Source organism: Pinus tabuliformis, chromosome 7, assembly GCF_031772625.1.
Source record: "Pinus tabuliformis cultivar Carrire ecotype Pingquan chromosome 7, CPIR1, whole genome shotgun sequence".
Lineage (NCBI taxonomy): Eukaryota > Viridiplantae > Streptophyta > Pinopsida > Pinales > Pinaceae > Pinus > Pinus tabuliformis.
The window spans coordinates 1,676,731,581-1,676,756,142 of record NC_142293.1 but is presented as its reverse complement, the minus strand read 5'-3'; the positions used below and the strand labels follow the sequence as shown (position 1 = coordinate 1,676,756,142).

General features: G+C 38.5%; 1 protein-coding gene across 3 annotated transcripts in view; it reads right to left on the bottom strand.

The window, feature by feature from the left end:
* The window catches only part of LOC149254893 (isoamylase 2, chloroplastic-like), a 542,818-nt gene that overhangs the window by 200,561 nt on the left and 317,695 nt on the right, over window positions 1–24,562 (bottom strand). For all 3 annotated transcript variants that reach the window (XR_016267196.1, XM_089460267.1, XM_089460266.1), the window contains exons 16-21: window positions 12,470–12,670; window positions 12,088–12,212; window positions 11,188–11,283; window positions 10,995–11,021; window positions 10,764–10,827; window positions 9,803–9,909 (exon numbers count right to left, since the gene is read on the bottom strand). Coding sequence is in view for 2 of the 3 variants with exons in the window: in XM_089460267.1 (XP_089316393.1) it covers window positions 9,803–9,909; window positions 10,764–10,827; window positions 10,995–11,021; window positions 11,188–11,283; window positions 12,088–12,212; window positions 12,470–12,670 (620 nt within the window). In the remaining variant the exon portion in view is untranslated. The remainder of the gene's footprint in view (window positions 1–9,802; window positions 9,910–10,763; window positions 10,828–10,994; window positions 11,022–11,187; window positions 11,284–12,087; window positions 12,213–12,469; window positions 12,671–24,562) is intronic.

Sequence of the window (24,562 nt, the reverse complement as noted above, 5' to 3'; positions counted from 1 at the left end):
TCTCTCAACTCTGCCAAGGAAAAATATCAGTGTCTCTCATATGCAATCTGGAAAGCTGCGCCCCAATCCTTCCCCTTCTCTACCCGTTTCGCCACCACCTCCCGCAAACCAGGAAACTGCCCTATGAACAACTGGCATGACCAGGAATGCAAGTCTATGCATCAGGACCTCCGACATGCCTTCCGGAACTCTTTACCAACATACTTAGACCTTTGTTCAGCTTATCGTCGCCTCCTTCACTGCAAGAAGCGCCTTTTCATTGCCCATAGGAGACAAGTTCTTTCTACTCTCCTCCTTCACTCCCCTAAAGATTTCTGGGGGACCATCCTTTCCTGGCGCTCACCTACCCCAATCGACCTTGATCCTGCCTCAATGTTCTCTCACACCTCCCAGCTGTATGACATCCCTGGGTAGCCTCTGATTCAGGTTACTTCCCCCCCCCCCACCTCCTACCACCTTTTATCCGACAAAGATATCAAAGAGGCAATATGGACAATGAATAGCAGCAGGGCAACAGACGAAGAAGGCTTCCAGGCAGAATTTTTCAAGCATGGACTTCGCCCCCTAGTAGGATATCTGGTGGACCTTTTCAACCAGGTGGTTCGAGATGGATTTCCAGATAGTTGGTCACACTACATTATCTACCCGATCCACAAGTCAAGGCCTACTTCCGACCCCAACAACTACAGGACAATCATGGTTGGGCACACATTCTCCAAGTTATATGCCACAGTACTCCACAGGAAACTCTTCCATTTCCTTGAGCAGAGACAACTTAGGGCCAAGAGCCAAGCAGGATTCCGCCCAGGCCACCAGACGATCGATCACATCCTTACTCTTCGTGCGGTGATCGAGGAGGCTAGGCATCAATCCTCTAAAGTGTATTGCTGCTTTGTAGACTTCCGGAAGGCCTTTGACTCAGTCCCAAGGGAAGATATTTTATAGAGGCTAAGAGAGATTGGTATTTCCTTGACTCTCCTAAATGCTATCATGCGCCTCTATGAGGCCATCCTTGGTCGTCTCCGCACAGTCGGAGGAATGTCGAATTTCATCCGAAGCACCATTGGAGTCAAGCAAGGATGCCCCCTTTCTCCTACTTTATTCGGGATCTATATCGATGAGCTTGAGTCCTTCCTTCGGGAGCATATCCAGGATATAGATGGATGTCTTCTTCACAAGGTCCTAATTTCCATCCTTCTCTTTGCAGATGATATTGCCCTCATTGCCTCCTCCCATGAAGGCCTTCAGAGACAGCTGGATGCACTCGCAGCCTTTTGTGACTGGAGGCATCTAACTGTAAACTTGGGAAAAACCAAAGTGATTATCTTCAATGGAGTCAAGAAAACCTCTTATTTCCACTTCCTTTTTAAAGGAGAAGAGATCGAGATTGTCAGCACCTATACATATTTGGGAGTTCAGTTTTCAGGGCCTCGTTTCAGCCTGCGACCAACCCTCCAGCCTCGGATCAACAAAGGGTATGGCTCCCTAGCCCTTCTGGAGAGGCAATGTTTCCGGCACCATTTCCAGGACATATTGTCCAAAATGAGCATCATGAACACCTTGATTCGCCCCACAGTGCTTTACGGCTCAGAGATTTGGGGTCCCTCTCTCCTAGAGTCAGATTGGGCTTCAATGGAGTGAGTCCAGACCCTCCTTCTACGTCGTTCCATTAGGTGCAAGCAGACAGTTCCCCAGCACATCATTTTAGCTGAGTTCGGGGCTCAACCTTTCCGCCTAGAGGTGATATTCAGGTTAGTATCACTCCTGCACAGACTCTGTGGCCTAGCAGACGCGAGGAAGGGTCGTGACAGATACCCATATTTATCATATTGCTCCTCGGAGAACATCGCTCATATACAGACAGGCCGATCCAAATGTTGGTACACCAGTGTGACAGAGATTCTGGAGGCTTCAGGAATCTAGATTGACCATCTCCCTCCTTTTCAGTACTCTCTGAACGCTCCAGGCCACCTCCTTCCCAATCAGCAAGAGCTAAACAAAATCATTAAGGAAGATATTTACAGACGATACATTCAGACTACATGGACCAATCCTCCCAATGGCTTGCGCCCTAAAATGGCCTTCTACGCGGAGCATTGCCTAGAGATCAGGGATGGACTCATCATCAGACCCCAGTACACATTCCAGCATTGGATGCATCCCCTTAGAATCCCCCTTGGGCAACTAAGAGTTGGGTCTCACAGACTCCGAGTGGAGACAGATCACCACATCGATAGGGCAAATAGGATTTGCCAGCTTTGTCACTTACAGGAGATAGAGACAGAGAAACATTTCATCTTCGGATGCCCTACGTACTACGAGATCCAAGGCCATTTCCATTGTCTCTTCAGGTCCTCTCAAACCCTGTCCAGCTTCCTCAGATATGTTGACTCGAGATGCCTAGCACTTTATCTCCAAGAGGCCTTCAAATTTCGGGCCCATTTTCTTCAGCCCCCCACCAGATTGGACACCACGCAGAAGATCACGAACTTATTTAGAGCACTACCCTCAGCGCGGGGCACCAAAAGAACCATAGACCAACCCACAGACACTGAGACCAGATTAGTGTCGTCCCGGGGGGGTCGACCCACCAGACTACACCAATGCTCCAGGATTGGTTCCACCCCTGGGAGGCACCTTAGAACTTCCAAGTGACATCAACGATAGCCCAGTATGCCCACAAGACAGCAGACTTTGAAGAGCTTCCCTCAGTTTTCTTCTCTCGACTTCTGATGTTAGGAGTAGGGGCTAGACAGGGGATCCTCCCCTTCTTCTTCTTCTTCTTGTCCTTCTCTGCTTCATCGCAGCGCTTTGTTCCGAACCCATGAGCTTCTTGCTTCTTCATTTACATTTTAGATTTATTTCCTGCTTTTTAAAAGAAATGTTAAAGGGGACCGTTTCGTCCACCGAATTGCATGATGTAATCACTGTAACCGACAATCCCATTGACCTACTATGGTCATTTGTTGGACATTAATAAAAAATTATCTTATCTTATCTTATCTACCTATTGAGGTCAGTGCTACTGATCTTTGCTTCTTGCTAATGCAAGTTCCTCGGAAGGTTCTGGATGATGTAATGTCCCTTTTCACGTAAAGGCCATAAGAGGTCGACTTAGTAGCCTCTATGATTCCCGTAGGCTATAGTCAGAAGAAAGGGAGCTATTAATTTAATTATTTAAGGTCATTTCTAAGGTGATGTTGAGTAATTAAATTATTTGATAACCCGTGGTATTCCAATGATACAAAAAAATATAAAAAGAAAATAAGAGCTCACTAAGGGTACGATCTAGTTACTAGCAAAATTGAATTTGAAAGTTCTTGTAGCTTGATGTACAGAGGTGAAACCCTTGTGAGTAATCAATTTTGGTAGTGAGACTATCCACCCTAGCTAATTAAGATTTGTTTTGGTGGTGAGACATATCCACCCTAGTTGATACAAGGGAAGAGTCATTCAAATTTTTCATAGAGATTCAATGTGAAGGAGACAAATGATATTTTCGGAGATCATGGAGGTTGGAGATAGAGATGATTTACCCATTGCAGTTATTCTGGGGATTTTCTAGGCAGGATGAATACATCTTGAGAAAGCCAAATTACTTGTGGAGGTCGAATCCATTTGGTAGGTTCAATTCCATTTGTGGCATCTAGATAATTTTGTGGAGGTATAATTCTCTGTAGAGGCTGAATTTGTTGAAGGCAATCAAATTTCTCTTGCTGAGCCGAATTCCCTTGAGAAGCCGAATTGGTTTTGAAGAGGCTGAATTTTTGTTGTGGAGCTCAAATTTCCTTGGACGCAGAATTTTTATTGTGGCAGCTAAATATTACTAGGGAATTTGAATTGCATTGTTGTGGAAGTCTGATTTCTCTTGGGCCAATGAGCTATTTGTGGAGGCTGGATTTATTCCGAGGACACCTAGTTGTTTTGAGGTAGCCACATTACTCTTGCTGAGCGAGTTGTATTCTTCCTTGAGGGTTGAGTTTATTGAGGAAGACACAATTGGATTTGGAGGTCGTATTCTTTGTGGACACCTTATTTCTCCCTCCATTTCTTGCAGCCAGATTGAGTAATTGTTGAATCAACTTCCAAATTCCATCAATTAATAATTTTGCATGTAAACCCTTGATTTGGTTTAATAAAGTTTGGCTGAAGCAATTGGTGTCTATTTGGTGAATTTACTGCATAAGATTGATTAGCATAAGTTTCTTAATTTTACCTCTCATTATTCACATGCAAAGTGTTTGACAAAACACTTTGAAAGAAAATTTGAATATTTTGCAAGTTAAATCGGTAAAATTAGTAGGAGGATTATAGACTACTTTTGCATGCTTAATGCTAAGCCTAAGTTGCACGAAACGGGGAAACGGAAACGAGTTTCCGAAACGGGAAGCGAAACGAAACGCGACCTCCCCAAATTTTGGAAATGGGGAAACACGAATATATATATATATATATATATATATATATATATATATATATATATATATATATATAAAAAATTAAAAATTATTATTATATATGTGCAATCATAAAGCATGAATGATACATTTACATTATATGATTATAATTTATTACATTTAAACATTAAGATTAAATTTACATCACATTTACTCATGAGTCATGAATGATCACATAATGAAAATAAAAATATAGGAAAATCCAAAATCAGCCTTTATTTATATTAGTGTATGAGGCTGCAAGTACAATAAAGACTATAAGGCTGCAAGAACTATAGAGACAAGTCACAAAAGACTAATCCTCATCATAACAATCCTCATCAAAAATAGAAGCAGCACAATGCTCAACAGTGGATGGTAGTGTTGAAGAAGATGATGCACCAATTCCACTATCAGATTCGGCCTCAATATTCAGGGCAGCAAGAGAGAGATCCAAATCAGGATTTTTTGCATCCACATCCCATTCTTTAGAAGGACCACCGTTGTATTCTGGACCCCTACGAGATACAAGGCGAAGGTTGGAGTGCACATAAACAAGATCCTCGTATTTTTGGCTGCCTAAACCCTAGAAAAATTGAAGAAATAGTAAGAAAAAACTCAAAAAAATGAATGTGGCTTACCCAAATTAATTATCTGTGGCTGAGACTACCCCGAAATGCCAGAAAAGAGAAGAGAAATATGGTTGTAGCTGAGACAAATCTACTGCTACTGAAATCTCCTGCTGAAATCTCTTTCTCTTGCTGCTGAAATCTCTTTCTCCTACTGCTGAAATCTACTTTGCTCACTACTCAAAACACCCTAGCTGAAACAACTGCCAGTCTCCAAGAGAAACGACTTGCTGAATAGTGTGATGAGAGAATGAGACAAACTGCTCTTTTATAACTTTAAAATAGGTTTCTAGAACATCCCGGAAACCTAAAAAAAATTAAAAACAAATTAAAAAACAACACATAAATGTGGGGAAACGTGGCTCATACGGCCTGGAAACGCGTTTCCGGCCGTACTGCCACGTTTCCGTTTAGGGAAACGTGGCAGTACGGCCGGAAACGCGTTTCCAGGCCGTACGGTACGCGTTTTCGGGTTTCGTTTCGTTTCCTGGGAGGAAACGACCCCTAGGGCCACGTTTCCTGCAAATTAGTGCTAAGCCTATGCAGAAGTACCTATCCGCTACTATAATCATCAACACTGAACAATGGAAAGAAAATACCTCAAGGAAGATTAAATTGGACTAGGGTGAAATGATAACCTCCCAGGCAACGTGTGGGAACAAGGGTACAATCAATAGTGGTCAATCATCCAAATTAACTTGTGGTCCCTATTAGAATGCCATTAACATTAAATGAAAGCACATGATTACAAAAATGGTTAGTGTACCTTCAGATAGATGACCCACTTTCCTTTAATAAGTATGCTAGATGGGAAAGAACATTGATCGAAACATAGGTGGAGAACTCTGAAGTATAGCTATATATTGTTGACCATCGGGTTGTTGGCTTCCTGTCCAAAGAGGAGAAAAAAATTCTCCTATGGGTTACCCACTTTGGTGGGTAACATAGCCCAATCTTGAATTGGAGCAGGAACCAGTATTGTGTTTACATCTCCTCAAGGTGATACTGAAAGCTTTACATATGAATTGGAGTTCAAATATACAAACAACATGGTTGAGTATTAGGCATTACGTTCAGGTTTGGAACTTGGAATATAGATGGAAATTAAAATATTGAAGGTCATTGGTGATTCACACTTATTGTGATGCAAATTATGAATCAATTTTCTACAAAGAATATCAGTTTCAAAAGGTATAGGCATGCAATATGGGATTAATTCGAGATGTTTGAGGCAACATCCACCTTACTTCCTTGTGATGACTTGGTGTTAACAAACAAAAATTAAAATGGAGATCATCTTTAGGCCTCAAATTTTCCATGATGATACTCATGTTATAATATTTCTAAATAATGTTCAAGAATTTATAGAAAATAAACTGGCAAAGCAATATCATGAAGAAGTCAAAGTAATTGAGTTGAAATATTTGAATGGTGTACACCCTTTGGAAAAGATATTTAACACGCATGATATGTACAAACAGAGAAAGGAGAAAAAGAAACCCAAGGTTACTATTGAAGTAAATATCGTAACAACCAAAAACTCAACTGAGTCAATTGAGTTTAAACTTATGAATGTTTGGACCAATGTTATCAGAACCAGCTAGTTCAGTCCAAATCGGCCTACTTCACCCAATCAGTCGATTCAGGACCGTTTCCGTCCAATTTGCACCTATGCAGGCTAGCATAAAAAATTTGCCTCTTTTTTTTTTTTTTAACATTTCCAATTGGTTGGCCCACTTTTAATTCTCCCCTAGGCTAGCCTAATATTCAAGCCTATGGCCCTCAACCTAATAATCGAGCCTGTGTCCCTAGTATTGTTATACATGGTAATGTTAAATTCTTAAAGTAAAGAGCCCTTTTACTTAAATTTTTAACATTACCATGAAACGACTCAGGGTGTTTGAGAGTGGTTCCAAGTTTCCAACCTCATTGGATTTCATATAGAGAAAGTAAAATTTTAGATTTCACTCAAAAACCAGCAGACTTGATAGTTTTTCAAGATTTCAGGATTAGGGGGATTTCAACGTTTCCATTGGATTTTGTCATGTACAAGGGTATGGAACTAGTATTTAATAAAGAGCACCAAGCCCTCTATGTACATATGTTAGTGGCATTCGTTGTCGAACTCCTCTATCATGACTCTACTAAAAATGTACCCATCACTCAAACAAAATCTTGACATGACATGCTACATTTTTTCTATCTTATTTTAATGCCTAAATGGTTATATTGATGACGAAGACCCCAATATAGGCAATGGTTTTGATGATATGTAGGTGTTTGTTGTAGCATGATTTTTTTTGGATGCTACAGGCCATCTAGAGCCTATTTGTTGATGTATTTTCAGTTCAGAGATGGATTGCACTCGATGTTATTTTGGTTATGTGCACCCTTACATGCTATGTAAATAAGAACTTTTGCATATTTGTGTATAATGGTTTGGATTCATATGAATGCACATGAATATATATGTTTTTCCTTAGAATATGAATATTTTATGTGTTTTTGGTAAACCGGTTTTTTACCAGTGCTGACCAGTTCCCGATCCACAAGGTTTTTTGGTTCGATCACCAGTTCGATTTTGATAACATCGGTTAGGATACACTATTGGTATAGCCAAATTTCCCAAGTGAATATGGGTTCCTTTCATTCATTGCAATTTGGTTCACCCTTTTCCTATCTACAGAAAAGTATAAGGTTATAAAATGAAGTACCTTTTAACTTAGAAAGGTGGCAACCTTCCCTGCTATCTCCTAGTGTTTAAATGGGATATGCAGCAAATGAGGAAGCCCAAAATCCTAATAACAGACCTAAAAAAATGGACAATCCTTTTCCTTGGAATGACAATCATGAGATGATAAACCAAACAAGATTTTGTTTTGGAACACTGCGGACATACCCGACTATTTTCTCTCGTATTTTTGGGGGAGTTTCCTTTCATCCCGAAGTCTAGTATATCCGTGCGAGGGTAGTACGTATAAAACAATTTGGTGTCTCCTATCAATCCTTATACCGTTTGGATTTTTGGTGTCTCATCCTGAGGTTTTTTTTCGAAAACTCTCTCCTCCACTTGACATTATACAGTTGGTTAGGTCTATCTAGTAATGTCGGTAGCTAGGCTTTTTTTCATTTGGTTCCACTGGTTTTTGTGTTTTCTTGATAGTTTCTCAACGAGGATGGCCCCACAACAACGGTTTCCCTATCAACGGGTTGGCGCCTCGGGCATCTTTTCCTCAAGGCACCGTCGCCTATTTGGATGGGAGTCCGTAGCCATGTTCATTGACTTGGCCCCTCTTGAAGTCCGCAATCTTATAGCTTCAAGCAAGGGAGTTTGGGGGCAGAATTTACCACTCTAACTTTGAAATTGGCAGTAGCTCTCTGAAATGGGTATCGGGCCCTGGCAAGTTCTGGAAACAAAGATTCCTTCACACCATCACAAATCATCAGCAGATGTAAACTTTGCTAAGCATGGTAATACGAGACAAACAAGTTGGTAGCCATAAGTTGTTCGTTGGCCAAGAGGATATCAAAAGAATTCTAAGGGATATCAGGTATGACATGGATGATATCGTGGTGAGGTTGAACCGGGTGAGAAATATACATTTTCTGACTCAGATACTGAATCAAATGATCAACGGGAGAACAATACAGTCATCAACGCTCCTCCATTAAACATGATCCCTCCACTAAACAATTCAGATCCACCCTCTCCTCCGCTCTCTCCAGTGATCATCCTAGCCTCAGGCGGCTCTTCCTCAAGGCATCATCGCCTATTTGGATAAGATTCCATAGACACATTTTTCGACTTGGCCCCTCTGAAGTCCACAAGGAGATCTTACAGCTTGAAGCAAGGGAGTCTGGGGACAGAATTTACCACTCCAACTCTGAAAATGGTAGCAGCTCTCTGAAATGGGTAGCGGGCCCTGGCAATTTCCAGAAACGAAGATTACACTTCCTTCACACCATCACAAATCACCGGCAAATGGAAACTTTGCTAAGCATGGTAATACAAGACAAACAAGTTGATAACTATAAGTTGTTCACTGGCCAAGAGGATATCAAAAGAATTCTGACAGATATCAGGTATGACATGGACAATATCGTGGTCAGGCTGAACTGGGTTGAATCAAATGATCAACAGGAGAACGATACAGTCATCAACGCTCCTCCATTACACATGGTCCCTCCACTGAACAATTCAGATACACCCTCTCCGCTCTTCTCCAGTGATCATCCTGGACTAATATGTCCATTAGACCTTTTTTCTTGCTCTTCTTTTTCTGACTATGTACTAATCAGATGGCGAAGGCTTTCTACTTGTTTTTTTACTGGTTTTTCAGCTATCTACTTGTTTCTAGTATACAGGTCTTTCTTCCTACTGGCCACAGTTAGCTCTTGAAATGGGTAGCACTGTTTTATTGTTTTTTGAAGGCGACCTCAAGGTGCCTACAGCTTTTTCTTTTTGTCTACTGAATGTCTCTCAGTATTTTAGACAGTCCCAAGAGTAACAAGCTATATCCATGTAATCCTCCTTTTTTATCGTAATAGAAATCTACAGTGGTAATTTACAAAAAAAAATGAAACAAGATTTTCTTAAGAAACTGGGTGCTCCTATAGTCTGAAAAATAAAGATATGCATCACGACCTAGGTACTTCATGTTTCCACAGCAGTAATCACATATGACAAAGGAATAAAACAAATTCCTGCTCTATACATCATGTTGGATAGAAATTAACCTGTCATTTAAATGCATTGATCCTCCCTTTGTCTGTCCATATTCATCTCCCATGTTTAGCACAGGCACTCCAAGTGATATGAATAGAACGAAAAGGAAATTTCGAATCTGGCAGATCATAAAGTGGAGTAAGTTTGCATGCTAGCCTAGAATGCCAAGATTGTCTGCAGCCTTCTGCAACAAAACTATCTTGTGTAAAATTGAAAATTAGTCTATCAATCTAAGAGGTCACATAATGAACTCAGAATGTTGATCATGAATAAAACAAGGATAAAAAAACTTGTAAACCTGCATTTGAATGAAGACTACCAAATACAAATACTCCATGAATGGCTGTAAAGGAAGTTAAGCTCTATTAGGTGCGAGAAAGACTGGAAAGGATAGTGTAAAGAAATATTGTTTCCAGCAAAACAGGCTTTACTGGCAAACAAGTGAAGAAAATTGAGAAACGCTACTAATCTAGGAGATGAGCAGGGATATCCAAAGGCTGTACTTGAAATCTTGACAGTTCCTCTATATAAAGGATGGGACTAAATATTCATACTATAAATGCATACATTATTATTAGGCTATATTCTGTAAGCACTGGGTAAAATAACAGAAGACTATTGCAAATTGGATATCACAAACACAGTTATGATGTGCAGACCAAACGTGGACTCTGTCATCACTGTAAGGGTCACAGTGCAGACAAACTTCAAAATGTGAAGAAAGGATTTACCAGAATTTTGTTATCAAATTAATTGATGAAAATATCAGCTTGTATCATACTGGTTCATTCAATAAATCTTAGTTTAGCAATCAAAACCGAGTATATAATATAAAACAGCCGGACAACATTTTCAGTTGATTCTAGATTCAACAAGAAGTATTTAGTATACACTTCAACGAAATTCTGAACAAAATCCTACTAGTTCCTCTAAATTTTTGGCATAAAAACGTATAGGTTCAGTAGAAGCTACCTGTTTCAATCGTGTTTCCAGAACCAGATGATTGTTCGTACCACCTTCTTCACCACAGTTCCAACTGTTATGAAATAGACCAACAATATTTGTTAGAAATCTTTACATGGAAGATGTTGAAACATAGTCACATAAGCACTCTCCAACAAGCCAAATGGAATTGGTATTCAGACTTGAAAATTAAGTTAAAAAAAAAAAATCTAACTTATACTTCTTATGAAGAGAACTTACCTTAATTCTGTTGAATATGTTGCAGAACTGAAGTATTGCAGCAGTACAATTCAGTCTTAGATAGAAACAGGAACAAAAAAGAACTGTGTAGAAAAATTTATTCTAGAAACATATTTGTATTAAAACTATTTACATCACAATTAAAAAAATGAAATATAATATTACATCGAGTTTCAATGGTATACAAATATACCTGAAGCTTACTAGGTCGACCAGAGATAATCCAACGTTATGGGTAATAAAGTTGAAGGAAAAACTAGGACCTCGGCCATCAGTAAAAAGATCTCCACTGCAAGCAAATCCAAAGGAATATTTTTGGAACAATACTTACTCAAAGTGTATCCAAATGTCATATTTATAGACAAAATCTGGCCCAGAACACAGCAAAAGATACCCTCAAAAATGTATTTTACAAAACATGCGTAGGATTGTCATTTAGAAATGCCAAAGAATAAAGTATCATACTAAGCAATATTATAGTGAAACAAGAAGCATGTACAGTAGAAACCAGAATCAGGCATCAGGAAAAAGGTAGTAGCATAGAAAACCCTGGAGCAAGAAGAGAAGCGACCTTGGAAATTTGAGATCTGATATCTGAAAGTAGGGGCTAGAATCATCAGAACATGCTGTAAACAGCATTATGTTGGTATATAATATTAAGAAATAGTCCAAGCAATTGAAATCAGGAAGATGAAAGAAGAGCAATGGTTGCTAAATCAGTCATCAGGAAAAAGATAGTAGCATAGAAAACCCTATAGCAAGAAGAGAGCAAACTTGGAAATTTGAGATATGAAATCTGAAAGTCAGGGCTGGCATCATTGGAACATACTGTGCAGTGTGAACAGCATTGTTTTGGCATAAAATGTTAAGAAATAGGCCAAGCAATTGAAATCAGGAAGATGAAAGAAGCACAATAGTCACTGACAATACCAAAGAAACAAAATGGTTAATTGTGGCAAGCAAATTAATCACAGGATGCATTTGTGCAGTTCATAAATCAGTTCCAAGTTCCAACCCACTTCTGCCAGTTCAGTAGGGGTCTCACACCATCAACTGGAAAATTTAATTTAGAGATGGCTATGCAGATGAAAACCTGCCACAAAGCCTGGTTGAAAAGTTGCTTAATTGACCTTTGTCGCCCCTTAGAAATCTTCTAATATCATCATGGAACCTGATATTTAGCTCTGCCCACTTCTTCCAATGTGGAAATTGGATTTCCTGCAGTAGCCATCTAATCCATTTAGTTACACTCAAGCACTCGGACTCTATCAAAGAAACAGTCAGCTATTCCCAGAAATGGTGCTCTTCTACGCAAATATCAAGAACTATATGTATGACAAATAACAAATAGCAATAAAGTCGATAGAAGTCAAATATTAATAATGCATAAGATTTCTTAAGGCAAATGAAAGAAAAACAATGTCAGATAATTTTCTAATACTCTTCCAAATAATACTGAAATCTCAATATCCTACCTTGCACGATGCCGTAATTGGCAAGCATGGATCTGCAATAATTTTAACCCTAGAAAGAACAGGATCAAAGGCAATGGCCTCTATCAATGGGGGTCGACTTAAGATTTCCCCATGTGGCCCTCTCATTAGAGATGAAGAATTGCAAAAGCAAAAACCATCAATATGGTACTCATTTACCCAATGGCGCAGACTGTCTAAGATCTGAGGAAACAAACATCTTGATGGTTAGTTCAGTACACAAAAATATTCTGCCAAATGGAATCTTTAAATGGTCAAAGATAAATACAATCCACTAAGAGCTTCCAAATGATTGGCATGAAATGACACTGCAGGACACAAAATGATGAATAGAAAAATGAATTACAACACCTTCAACATCAAGGCCTAGAATTCAATAAAACTAACATAGAGACATAAACATCAATGACAAAAAGAAAACCTCCAATCACAACAAAAACACTGACAACATTGACAAGCAATCTGCATAGAGTGAACGACAAATTTTAGGAGGCAGACTTTGGGCATTGAAACCATGGAAATGTTGGAATTGAATATAGAGCCTCTATAAGCACTGCACCTTAAAGCATAGAAGATGTGACAACCAAACCTGGCTCACCAATTAAACATCCGAAATACTTGGAAAATAAAGAAATCCATTTAGGACAAAATAATATATATTGAAAAATATATGAGAAAATGATATATGCTCAGATTACAAATGAGAACCCTGAATATATATCTAAGGAAGAGTGCCCTTTCATTAAAAATCATGTTCTTTCGTTGGGATGTGTCGCTTCACTACTTAATAATTCTTTATTGTATTACTTATTTATATTTATATTTGTTATATTTATCAGTGTTGCACATATCGCGATAATATCGGAATTGTTGCGATATTATTTCCGAAAGAGCCTTTGCCGATATAATTGTTAGAAAATATAGTGATAATTTGCCCAAGTTAATTTATCGCTTTAATTTTGAAATTATTGCGATAATGTTTAGATATATTTATCAGTGTTGCACACAAGGAAAATTTTAAGGATGGAAGTTTATCTTAAAGTTTAGAAACCTTGGCAAATCTTACTAGTCCCCAATATGCAAATTGTAAAATGTTTGGAAATATTTTTGTAAAAATATTTATATTTCTAATCAATTAATATTAGTCTATAAAAAATTTTGGCAATTTTTAAGGTAAAATAATTTTATACTATAAAATGTGGGCGAATCATTTTTAAAAACAATGGAAATTGATGAATCTTCTTTTTGGAAAAAATATGGAAAATTAGCCCACTGCAAATATTAGCCCCAAAAATTTTCCCTAGTTGCACATATCACGATAATATCAATATTATCGCTGAAAGAGCCTCTGCAGATATAGTCGTCAAAAAATATAGAGATAATTTGCCCAAGTTAATTTATCACTTTAATTTTGTAATTATTGTGATAATTTCAAAATTATTGCGAGACAATGGGAAATTAACGGCCTGTTAAAAAACGTGAATATAGGTTGCAGTTTGGCTTTTTCAAAGGTCATTTTCAATTTTTCTTGTGCTAAGATTGAGCTCTGAGGGTTGTGTGAGTCTTGTGACCATTTTTCATCAAGCAAGCAAGGGAAAACCCTTAATTTTCTTTGCCATCAAAAGAGCATTTTTGGAGTGGAAATTTACTCCAGTATACCATATCCATATTTATTATTTCCAAGTATGTGAAAAAAAATTGCCTTCCTTTTCATTGTTTTCCAAGATTAGTATATAGTATATACTATAAATTTAGATTCTGCCTCTTCTTATGGTCTTTTGAATTTCCGCATTTGTTTTGTGTGGTAGGTCCAAAACTTGAAAATTTAATCAAAGCTCTACAAAATGGCAGAGCCATTGGACCAAATGTGGGAGTATGGTGAGCCATGTGAGGGTGATAATAGAGCAAAGCTGAGGTGCAAGCTCTATGGAATGGAAATGTTTGGCGTACAGCGTAATCACCTGCTCGATATACCACCTTGCCAAAATCCCAGGGCATGATGTGAATATTTTTCCTAGAGCTACCCCAGAGATTGCCCTTATTGCAAAAAAATCAATTATTGATACTAATAGAGAGAGAGATTAGAGGGAGGAACTAAGGACTTTCATGGGAACCACAAGCTTCTCAAAGGCGAGGGAAACTTAATCCTTGGCCACACCTTCTTAGTGCAGTATTATTATCGGATTATTGTTACAATGTCTAGAATCTAGATGCCTCATGATGATCATCTCATGAGATACATTTATTTTTGTTTTAATATGATTTTGTATTAAGTTTTAACTACCACCTTGTTAGAACTTATCACTGAGGAGTCAATACAAAATGACAAATATCATATTTCAGACTTCAATTTCTACATTTTATACATTTTATATTGTAGTTTTATTTTCATACTTGTGTGACAATGTGTTTGTTTGATGTTGATGTTTGCTTTAAAAGAACAAAAATTTGAAACAATGTCAGGACTTGGGACAAATATCATATTTCCATATCTATTATCAATGATTGTTGTACGACTTGACATCTTATACATTTTATATTGTAGTTTTATTTTCATAGTTGTGTGACAATGTGTTTATTTGATGTTGATGTTGCTTTAAAAGAATAAAAATTTGAAAAAAATGATTATTTTTGTATTTTTCCAAGTTTTCCAATATTTTCCCCGATACTACCAATAATTTAAATTTTGGACCCCTGACGATAATTATCAATAACGCTAAATGTAAAATTGATATTTATATTCATTACATTCCCTTCCCCTTTAGAAATGATTTTCCCTCAAAGCATATTTATGGAAGGGCTTGATGTCTTTTCCACTAGCTCATGATGTCTTCACATCATTCTTTGTTGTTGAAGCTATCATGGTTCATAATACAAGACAATATGAGCTTGTAAGTGCTAAGCAAAATTGTTGAACTGTAAAGGATTTGACCAACGCAATTTAATTCTTCCTGGATCCTTGCACTTTCATGATGATTTTTTATCATGACTTAATTGTATTGATTGTTGACCGCTATGTGTCAACGACCCATAGCAGTACACCCCCTTTTTTCACAAAAGGGATAGCGTTTGATCAATGTGTCTGTGTCAATGTTACTTGGGAGCGGGAGCGGGAGCGACCATTTTCAGAAGCTCCCGGTTTGGGAGCGAATCCCGGAGCGATTTTTTAAAAATATATATATTTTTTATATTTTTTAATTTTTGATACATATATGTCAACAAAAACATGTAGAATGATGAATTAGATATAAAAAACATAAAAAAGCATAGATTGAACCATATAACAACAATCATCTAGAAGTTATAATCTTCATCAACCACGTCCGCAAGTTAGTAACATAGTAACATACAACATATTGAGTCTCATGATTCATCAATCTTAAAGTTTCAAGCTTTCAAAATTCAATATATAACATTTATCATCATTGATCACCAAAGTTGTACTTGTAAGCTAAGTGTAACCATTACAACAAATAATATCTAACATGAAATGAAATGTTATAAAATAAATTGAAATGAAACAACTTTCAACTTTCATGAAGCATCATATTCATAATTCATTACTAATGAGTTATAATTGCCAACTTCAAACTTAAATTGTCATATATTGTTTAAAAAAATATCATAATAAATATGAAAGAGTCAATAGTTATAAAAGCTATTAGAAACTAGAGAAGAGAAGTAAATCTATTATCTATTTCTTATGCTTGGGCCTCTTCCCACCACGAGAAATGTCTAATTTTTTAGTCTTGTTGCAAAATCAGGATCTTTGTCATTAATATCACCCTCCAAGCATTAATATCCAGAGGTATCTTTGTCATTACCTTTGTATCTGTATAGGGATCTTTGTCATTAATATCACCCTCTAAGCATTAACATAAGATAGAAAAAGCATAGCATGTCAAGTCAAGATTTTGTTTGAGTGATGCGTACATTTTTAGAAGGGTCATGATAGAGGAGTTCGACAACCAATGTCACTAACATCAAGGTACATAGAGGGATTGGTACTCTTGATTAAATATGAGTTCCATACCCTAATACATGACAAAATTCAATGGAAACATTGCAATCCCCCAATCCTGAAATCCTGAAAAACTGATAAGTCTGCTGGATTTTGAATGAAATCTAAAATTCTACTTTCTCCATATGAAATCCAATGAGGACGAAACCACTCTCAAACATCCTGAGTCATTTCATGGTAATGTTAAAAATTTAAGTAAAAGGATGAAAATGAAAATTAAAGAAAATGTCACTTTTACTTGAAGAATTTAACATTACCATGAATAGCATATCAATACTAGGGCCTAGACTTGATCATTAAGTTGCCCCACTCAAAAACTATTTGTTTCTTTCAAAAAAAATTGCATTTCGAACATTACTACAAAAAAAAAATGCAAAAAAGGCAAAACGCTCCCGAAAAGGCAGGGAGCGAATTTTTTTTTAGGGAGCGCGCTCCCAAAATCGGGAGCGATTTTGGGAGTGCGCTCCCGACCCGCTCCCGCCCGGAGCGCGGATCGGGAGCGGGAGCGAGGGGGGGGGGGGGCGCTCCCCCGCAACACTGGTCTGTGTCGTCCGACTATCATCATCAGCCTGATCATGTTATATTGTAAACCCAGTCTACATGTGTAAATTGTAAATAATCCCAGTAGATCCGTGTCATGTATGTAATTGCCTAAGTAAACCTAATTTTCTAGCGATGATCTACGTTCTGGAAAGTTTTTTGTCTCACCGATCCATGATCGGCAGAGTTTTCCTTCAGCCTAACCCCAAAGCTGGAATGGATTTTGTCATTAGAATCTTAGGGGAGTCCTAGTGTGCTACATCGAGTCTATGTAAAAGTGATTTGGGAATAATCCTAACTATTTGGTTAGGTTATTTTATTACAAATTGCTTGATCTGCTAGATTATATTTGTGTCGCAGAACTAGGTAGTTTGTGAAGGTCTATATCAAATGGGTTTTCCCCTTTGAGATGTAAAAATGTAAAAATCATGATGTAAAGTGTCTTGAGGGTTAGAAAAATAATTTATCCCCTTAGTCCCTAGGGTTAAGTCAAAGTCAAATTTTTGAGGAAATTAATTCAAAAAATTAATTTTTGAATTAATTAAAATGCATTTAATTGACAATTTCGAATTTCCTCAATAATTTCATTTTGAAAGATAATATTAAAAGATTTTTTATCCTCATCAACGGTTGAGATCGCTTTGACAAGGATCACTTGAACTAACCGTTGGAAGATTTGTCTTTAAATAGGAGGTCAGTTGTCTGTTGAGATCATTCAATCTTTGAGTTGTGTGCTAAGGGAAAGCTCCCTTGTAATTGTTTTTCATGTGCAAATAAAGAAAGACTTTGGGGTTAATCTCTGTTGGTGTTACTCTTCGTGGAAATGTTGTAAGACCTTTTATTTTCATTCATAGATTTATTTTCAGCCATTGATGATAGCTTATTGAAGAGTGATTTAAACACAGGTATCTTGTTTGGTCACTGGGGTTTGAATGATAGTTTAATTTCTGAATATAATGGCAGGTATCTCCATTAGATCTAAATTTTATTGTCGTTTTCTCTCTCTATGTTAATGCTTGAATTAAGTTGTGCAGAAAATTCTTGATTTTGAGATCACCGGGCATTCGGGGAAGTCTCCAGTTGGACCAGCCAACTCACAGATAGCATTTTCTGAAGATCCCAGCTGGTTTCGATCCCGGGCTTATCATTAGAACTTCTGTTGTGGATGCATGAAGGGTTTTCTGAAGCACCTCATCTTAAATCTAAAAGTTTAAAAATATATGTGTGGCATAATGACAGATCTGGCCAATGTTGCACGAAGCGGGAGCGAAGCGGAAGCGCGAAGCGGAAGCGCGGAGCGCGGAAGCGTCATTTTCCAAAAATCTAGGGAGCGAAGCGTCCGCGGAAGCGTCTGCTATATATATATATTTTTTTATATTTTTTTGCATTTATACTCAAAACAAACATCCCAAATACCAAATTAATTGTAGAAGACATGAAAACATGCATATTTTTGCATAAATCAAGATAGATATGGCATCCATGATTCCATTGTAGTTACTAGTATGTACAACAATCATCTATATTCTAGCTATTACAAACATACATCAAATTTTGAAGCATATTATAAAACATAAAACATTTAAGCATATTATAAAACATAAAACATAGAGCATATTATGATTTATCTAGCAAGTGAGCAACTGTCAACATTTGTCATGTCCAAAATTCAAATAATAATGTTTACAAAATATGTCACTTGGTCACCGCCAAGCCAAAAAGGTTCAAAATTCAAATTCACAAGTCTACAAGTCTAATGAGTAATCTATGACAAAAAGAAGTAGATTGTGAATATATCTACTAATCTCTCCTCCTTCCACCACGAATAGAACGTGATGGCGGGCCTCCACGTGGTGGCAATGAAGAAGATGGTCCCTGTGTAAGTCGTGGCACTGGAACTGATGAAGAAGAACCTCCTCTAGTAGAAACCAAGGGACCAGATGGGGGTGGGGGTGGTGGCATATCAACACCCGTGTCATCATCCTAGAATCGCTCAAAAAATTCATGCAAACAAAAAACACTAGTTAACAAAAAAATTAAAAACATGAATTCTTTATAAGGGAAAATTGGAAAATTCATACCACAATGGACATACCTGGATAAGAGAATCCTCTAATTGCTCTAGTCGCAACACTCCATCCTCCAAATTGGGCTCCTCTGGATTCTTGTCCCAAGTCAACAAGTCTTTATTAGACTTTGCATCTTCACAGTAATGGGACAACAATCGCAAGTTGTAATGAACATAAACCAAGCTCTCTGCCCGGTCTAAATTCAACCTGTTCCTTTTAACACTGTGGATGAAAGAATAAGAGCTCCAACACCTCTCTGCAGAAGAAGTGTTTACCACCTGTGATAGCACCCGCAATGCCAAACTCTGTAGAAGTGGAGTAGGCCCTCCATGCATGTTCCACCACTCAAGAGCAGAAAAATTCTCTCGATCTTGAATTGCATGCATGCTCGAAAATGGACCAGTGCTACTCGTATAGTTGCTCACGTGTCTCCGTACCAATGCAGCCTCCTCCTCATCAGGGATTAATCTACTCAATGCAGCCATATATTTTTCGTGAACCTCTTTATCTTGGTGTGGTCTTCTCCTGACTCCCCCCCCAGGTGCTGGTTTTGAAAGCCATGATGGATGATAGTATTTAGGTGTCAAAACATATGCTAATGCATGCAATGGAACATTTAGGCTATCCCATCGTTTTACCACCTCTTCACGAATATATTTGTACAAGGTGGTATCTCTAGGCTCAACAATGTCTTTAATCTGCCCCAACATGCTATCCATTTGCTCATACACCTCCCCAATTACTGGTCGATCTGAATCTGCAAACTTGATCATGTAATAAATTGGTTTGGTGAATTGCAAAACATATTTAACCTGTGACCAAAAGTAACTGTCAAGAACAATGTCCTTGACTTCATTAGCACCATCTGTGTCATTGTTAATTTCATCCCATGTTTCAGCACACACCAGATTAGTTAAAGCTTGTCTCACCCTCACTAGCCGCCTAAAGGTGAGGTAATAACTAGCAAATCTTGTCTTTGCAATTTTAAGCAATTGCAACTTGGAGTAAGTGCCATAGAAGTAGTTTACCCTTGTATGCCCTGTGATGAATTTAATGAGCTGCTTCCCTTTCCTGTAAACCTCAGCAATCCACCCACAATCTTTGTGTTTCACAATATCATGCATCAAAAGGTTCAATGTGTGAACCAGGCACCCAGACCAAAAGATGTGTGGATGAGTACGCTCAATAATTTTTCCTGCTAACTTACAATTTGCTGCATTATCTGTGATCACTTGAATCACATTATTCGGACCAACATCTTTGATTGATTTCAATAGGAGATCTGCAATGTTTTGTGCAGTTGCACTGATGGAGGAGGAGTCATGAGATGCAATAAATACTGCACCACTAGAAGAAACACCAAGAACATTTATCAAATGTTGGTTTCTAATATTTGTCCACCCATCTGATACAATGGATACCCCATAATCCACCCACTCATGTGTAAAACGTGTCAAAGCTCTTTGAACCTTAGCTTTTTCTCTTTCTAATAACACTGTTCTAGCTTTCTCATAGTTGGGGGCCTTGTATCCTTTTGGGGCTTCATTGATGGCCTTTACCATGTCTTGCCAATAGGGAGAGCGAAGCACATTGAATGGTACACCGCAAGCACAAAGAAAACGGACTATCTTTCCATCCACATCATCCCTCCCAGTAACATTAAGGAAATCCCCTATTGTTTTTCTACCTCCAGAGGTTGCAAAAGTACCATGAGGAGATGGGCAACTACCAAATTTAGAGGTTGCACTTGATTCAGAATGAGTTTTTTGTTTCTTGTTTTTTCCTTGTGCAGCCATCTCTAATTTGATGTATTTTTGTCTTTGTTCACTTGAAATGTTTGGGCAAATGTTTACCCCCACGGAACCCTTTCTTTCATCACTGTCTAGCACCCCACAAAGATGCCTCCTCAGACGGGTATATGAACCCGTATATGGTTTTCCTCCATGACAACCATGAGGGCACATCCATTTGTAAGATCCACCACCCTTTCCCCCTTCAAGTTTGGTCACAAAGGTCCACAAGGGATTTGATGTACCTTTCCCATCTTGTGCTTCAGTGTCCTCTTCAAGTTCATCCCCTTCCTCTTCAAACCCTTCCTCCTCATCATACATTGGGTCACTACTATTAGGACCAAGTTCATCCCCTTCCTCTTCCCCTCTATTCCTCACCCTTGCCATCATTAAAACCAAGAGTGGAATGATACATAGAAGCCAAAAGAACACCATCTTGGAATATGGATATAGGTGGTGGACAACCTGTAAATAAAGGAGCAAGTAGAAACAATGGGAAAGAGTAGGAGAGGGAGGAGAAAAATACAATTTTTTTTTCAAAAAAACAAGGGAGTTTGGGGTTTGAACTTACCTCTTTAGCTCTTGTAGATGAAGTCCTCCAAGCTCTTGCTCCAAGCTCCTCCTCCTTCTCCTAGCTCCTCCTCCTTCTCCTAGCTCCTCCTTCTTCACTCCTCCAAGCTCTCCTCTCTTCTCCTCTCCTTTCCTCTCTTCTCTTCTCCTCTCCTCTCTTCTCTTCTCCAACTCTCATAAACTCAAAGTGAGAAAATGAGAAGAGAATGGGGGCTTTATTCTTTTCTAAAGTCACCCTAGACTCACCCTAAACCAACCTAACCCACCCCCTCATGCTAGTTAAGACTCAAGTTAAAACAAATTAAAAAAAAATCAAGTTAAAAAAATGATGCCGCGGGTTGCTTCCGGAATCGCCTGGGAACCGTGCGGGTGGCGTGCGGTTCCGGGCCGGAAGCTTGGCGCCACCCCGTGCCCGAACCGCCCTCGGATCCGCGGTTCCGGGGTGGCCGCAACCTATATGGCAGGAACCGCGTCTAAAAGACGGAACCGCGCCCCCTCCTCCTCAGAATCGCGATTCCTAAAGGGATTCCGGGACGGTTCGCTCCGAACCGCGGTTCCGGGTTTGGATCCTCCGGGGGGGGGGCGATTCCTGCAACACTGGATCTGGCTGCTTAGAGCCTTTAATTTGTGGATATTGTAATTATTTAGCTAGTTTTTGGGGTTTTTTTTAGTTTCATCCTTGCATATATTGTTTCTGGGCATTTTGTTTTGCCATTGCAGGTTGCAGATCTGAAAAAGAGATTTTGTTTGAAGCCAGATCTAGGCCCTGGAGGGTAAGATCTAGCCTCAAAATCAGCTATTGCAAGGGTATTTATTTCGAATCTGGAAATTTCTCGTGGGATCTTTATCAGGAAAATCTGAAGCAAAAGGATTTAAAAAAAAATTAGGTTTCTGAAGAAATTTAAGGGTTTTCCAGGCCATCTGTCTGCTATTGCCTGCGGTTTCATTGTGTTATAGGAAAATTTTCGAAATTTTTAAGCAGACTGTGGAATTGTTGTCTCACCATTCTCTCCACACCTCACTCGCTCAACCTCCTGCGTGAAAACCTTCTAACCCTCCTCGTTGTTTTCAATCCCTCTCATGCATCTCTTTAAAACCCTCACCGCTGCTCCTCCTTATGTGGCTCCTTCCTGACTTATTCGATTTACTTTACAAAATTTGTGTGAGACCCTTCCTATCTGTTGTCAATTTCTCCATGGGAGCTGTCGATCTTTCTTGCCGTATATCACTGCAAACCCGCAAAGAATTTATGCTCCTCCACTCTGTCAAATCTTTCGTTGCATTCCTTTCGCTCCTTAACTTGCAGCGTAGAGCTCATCAATCCGCTCTTCACCGTTTTCTACAAGCCCGTAGCTACAGCCTTGAACCCTCACGCTTTCCCTCTTCCACCTGTGTATTCATCTCCCTCCTCTGTCGAGCCAGCCATCATACCGCTGCCAGCATACCTTCCTGCGTGATACCCTTTTCTCTCACCATCGCTGCCCATTGTAAATCCGCTACCCATTTTATCGAAAATTCTTACACCTCCGTCTATCTGCAGCCCTTCACACCGACATCACTACCATTCTCCCTATGCGTTGCCTCCTTCATCGCATGTCCAGCCTCATACCTCTACCAACGCGTTGCTCTCCCACGCAACTCTTCTATCCAACCATCCCTCCCGTAGCCCTTCCATTACCTATCACTCTTCCTCCTCCCATCGACCCTCCATCCAGCAAACCTCTGCCTTTCTCGATTTTTTCCGCCATCGTCTCTGCTCTCTCACCTGCATACACCAAACACAAGCAGCAATTCGATTTCCCTTTTTATGTTACTTCGCATAGTTTAGGTTTAGATTTATTTTTTTTATTTATTCGATTTTCATTTGACTAGGCGTTGGTCCATTTTATGATTAGGATTAAGATAGAAATATTTCTCATATCGATTTTCATTTTTGTTTTCTTTTTAGTTAAGTTTTATATTTTTTTAGGTTTACAAATTTAGCTTAGGTTTTAGTCTTAGAATTTATATTTAAGTTTTGTTTTGTTTTATTTTTTTATTTTAAAAAAAAATCAAAAATAATAAATAAATAAAATTAAAAATATATATATATATATATATATATATATAAATTAGATGTGTTTGGTCACTTTAAAATTTGAAAATCTTTTGTTGATCATTTATTGCATTAAGTCTTTCTTAGCAAATTGAGAAAAAGATTTTCTAAGTTTTTCGATTTAAAGTTTCTTTATGCTAAAGATTTGTGTGGAATTCATAGTTAAATGTGCTTAGATTCCTATATCTGATGATTAACAGTGGTTAGCATTTCAATTTCATGGTTGAGTAATGAATTCATATCTTTAGAAATTTACTTGGTGGAGCATTGCTAAGTCATTAAAATTGATCGTTATTGCTTGAATATTTTAAATGCTCATTGTATGCTAGATATTTTGGTAAGTATTGTCAAGCAATAGTTAAAAGGTTTGTTCACATTTCGATTTCTTAAGCAGCAGCAAACCAATTACTCAGTTTCCACTTCATCTAGCGAAGGCACTGGTCTTAAGCATTTAAAGATCTAATCAAATTTTAAATATCGATCAAGTGCTTCATTCCCCCATTGTGTCTCCCAAGCCAGTTGACTCCCAGCTGGTCTTCCTTTATCCCATAGGGTCTACCCCCCTTAGCCTAGGGAGACGGCTTAAACAGAGAGATCGGGGATCAGGGTGACAGCCCCCAGTCTGAGCGTTGTCGCGGTGCTTGAACACTCTGTGCGACAACATTTTTTGGCGTCGTTTCCAGGGATAGAATTTTTTTTGTCCTTGGTTTCCTCGACATTCGTCTTGTTCTTTCCTCTTGTCCTTTCCTGTCTTTGACTCCTTCCTTTCGAGTTTTTCCGTGTTACACTTTCTGTCCAAGTGGTGACTCCACTTCATTTACCTTCTGCAAGGGTGTATACTAGAAGACATCCAAGCAATTTGGTTAATCCTGCTCCTGATCCTGAAAGGGCTCTCAGAGTACGATTACACAAACTCTCTTCTCGTACACTTCTTGTTAACCTCGGACAAGAAGCCCTCTCTGATATCCGCTTGCTTTTTACTAGCCCGGT